Here is a 2,735-nt window from a genome sequence, read left to right on the forward strand (position 1 = left end):
TTTTTTTTTTTTTTTTTTTTTTTGGATAACTTGGTATTGAGGGCCCCAACCCTTTAACTTTGAGGCACCTGCACCTGTCCCAAAGCTATCCATCTTTTCTTATTGAGAACTCCCTTTGAAGATTCGAACACACAATCTCTGCATAGGTGTTACTCAAAAGACTGCATGATTTAGCCAACAGGACCAACCCTTGAGTGATGCAGCAGGATTAGTGGTTAATCATGAATGACCAAATTGATGTAATCTTAGAGTGACTAGGGAGAGTTTTCTCCAAGAATCAAATCAAGTATCTTTACTATAATGAAAAGATGAATTCTCTATTTTATAGATGATTAAAAGCAAACTAGGAACTAAAATCCAAATAGGAGATTGAGAAGGAGAAATAAAATATACAAAGAAACTAAAAAGGATTAACCATGGAATTATCCAAGATTAACTACTAATCCAACTACATCATTGCGGGCACACTTTACCATTTTGCAAATTTTGTGAGGTTGAAAATTATGATCTTGAATCACCCTTAAAAGCATGGATTATGTGAGAACTTCAGAAGGCAATTAGCATGTGATCCAACAAAAACCAAATACACGGGATAGGGATGTAACCCTAGACAGACTTAAGACTTTCACCAAGATGCAGGAGAAACAGAAAAAAGAGCTGAAAAAGAACGTACTTTCCCCATTCTGGTGGAGGATTCCATGCCGACAGAAGCATGTCAGACTTGGCATTGGGCAAGCAATTTCGCAGAACAAAATATTTTGTAGTAAACTGAGCAATGCCAACATCTTTGTAATCACGGTCAAAATCATAGAACTGTAGTAACAGATGTTAACCAGGTATTAACTACAGTAATTAACTATCACCATAATTGAAGAATTATAACAAAAGTAATGAATAGTGTCCAAAAAATAGCTATAATGATAAGCATTATTTTACATAAATCCTGTTCTCCAGCGAATTCACTGCAATCTAAAAATACATCTTATTAACTTTTACGGCTCAGATTTCATCAATCCTTACCCTGGTTAGTTTGTAAAAATTTTAACAGTCAAACAACCGTGATATTTCTTGTCTAAAAGGATAGCATGAAACACCTAAACCTAGAGACAATTACTAAACTAGCCCAGTTATAACTTTATTTATTTATTTATTATTATTATTATTATAGAAACGTGAAAATGTTTTATTAAAGAGGGGCGTACAAAAAGGAGATGAGATATCCCACCACACCAACTAGCCCAGTTGTAACTAACAAGAATTCTTGATAATAGGATTTTAAGATAGAAGCTTGCTGAAAGAACGTCTATATAAAAGAGCATTTTTAAATTCTCCCTTCTTCCTACTGGTTTCTATTTTTAAATACTTATTTGATTTTATTATTATGATATATATATATATATATAGGAACTTAGAAATGAAGGGCATTTTAGACTCTCACCATGTCATTTAATTCAGCTTCTGCAAAAGATTTACCATCAACAAGCATGCTCCAAACTACTTTATCAATTTTCAAAGAAATCCGCATAGCATACGAAGGACTTTTGTTCTTCTCCTTCTCCATCAATCGTATTTGAGCAGCTTTCTGAAGAGCCATCCTCAACGATGCAGATGCCATCTTCCTAGACTTCTGAGCATTCACAAGCTCTCTCTTTAATCCTTGCACCTGGAAGGATGCACTTTGATTATATATCTATCGAGCTAAACGGTAAGACATAAGAAAAGTATGGTCATGCACTATCAACTTAAATGTATGCGGGGAATATCATATAAGCAAGAAGTCACCGACTAGGCTACCACTACCAGCTAAAAAATGTCCAAGGATGTAGATTGTAACTACATGAAAATCGTGTTTTAGAGAGACAACATATGCTAAAATGACCAAAAATCACAATCCACGTTTAGTCATAAAATGAAATAACAAGAACAGTCCAAAATTTTGCTCACCAATAAGGTCTTTCCACCAGAAATCATCCACATCTCACCATCTTTTTCTGGATTTAGGTCACTACCACCGTCACAAGAGAGAGAGAGTTTTCTAATATCATTAACAAGCAACCTCCTTTCCCGTTCTTTCCTTTCAAGGTTGATTTTTGCAAGTTCTACCTCCTCGACACCATCAGGGACGACCTCATCTGCTTCCTCTTCAACATCTTCACCATCTTCCGAAGGAAATGAAAGACTACTATTTCGAGGCCTGAAATTACATGCATCAATTACTAACTCCTACTTATACATGTACAAGCAAATTAATCAAATAAAAAATAAATTTATATATCATGTACTGTTGCTATTTTAAGATCTTCGCAGTTCATGTAACTCACGTATAATAACGGGGAAAAAACTAATAAGATAGTCCAAAATTCTAGTATGCCCGGGTTACCAATAATTTTAATAATAAAACAGAGACTTCAAAGAAGAAAAAAAAAACGGTATCAACTCAGAATGCTAGATGGTATATAATAGTGATATCTGACAATATCATAATAAGAATGCAACAAAAGTAATGGCCTTATTGCTGTAAGCAGCATTGTACCTTGCCAAATCCTCGACTCAACTTTTGAATTAATAAAAATGTATTACATAGAAAAAAGTGAAATAAATATTGGAAAGATCTATACAAAAGTTCAAATGGTTGCATCAGGTAATGCCAAAAAAAAAAAAAAAAAAAAAAAAAAAAAAAAAAAAAAAAAAAAAAAAAAAAAAAAAAAAAAAAAAAAAAAAAAAAAAAAAAAAAA

General features: G+C 33.1%; 1 protein-coding gene across 2 annotated transcripts in view; it reads right to left on the reverse strand.

The window, feature by feature from the left end:
• The window catches only part of LOC111492088 (protein SABRE-like), a 22,834-nt gene that overhangs the window by 5,222 nt on the left and 14,877 nt on the right, over positions 1-2,735 (reverse strand). For both annotated transcript variants that reach the window (XR_002719816.1, XM_023141273.1), the window contains exons 14-16: positions 1,945-2,194; positions 1,439-1,663; positions 674-813 (exon numbers count right to left, since the gene is read on the reverse strand). Coding sequence is in view for 1 of the 2 variants with exons in the window: in XM_023141273.1 (XP_022997041.1) it covers positions 674-813; positions 1,439-1,663; positions 1,945-2,194 (615 nt within the window). In the remaining variant the exon portion in view is untranslated. The remainder of the gene's footprint in view (positions 1-673; positions 814-1,438; positions 1,664-1,944; positions 2,195-2,735) is intronic.

Source organism: Cucurbita maxima, unplaced genomic scaffold, assembly GCF_002738345.1.
Source record: "Cucurbita maxima cultivar Rimu unplaced genomic scaffold, Cmax_1.0 Cma_Scf00017, whole genome shotgun sequence".
Classification (NCBI taxonomy): domain Eukaryota; kingdom Viridiplantae; phylum Streptophyta; class Magnoliopsida; order Cucurbitales; family Cucurbitaceae; genus Cucurbita; species Cucurbita maxima.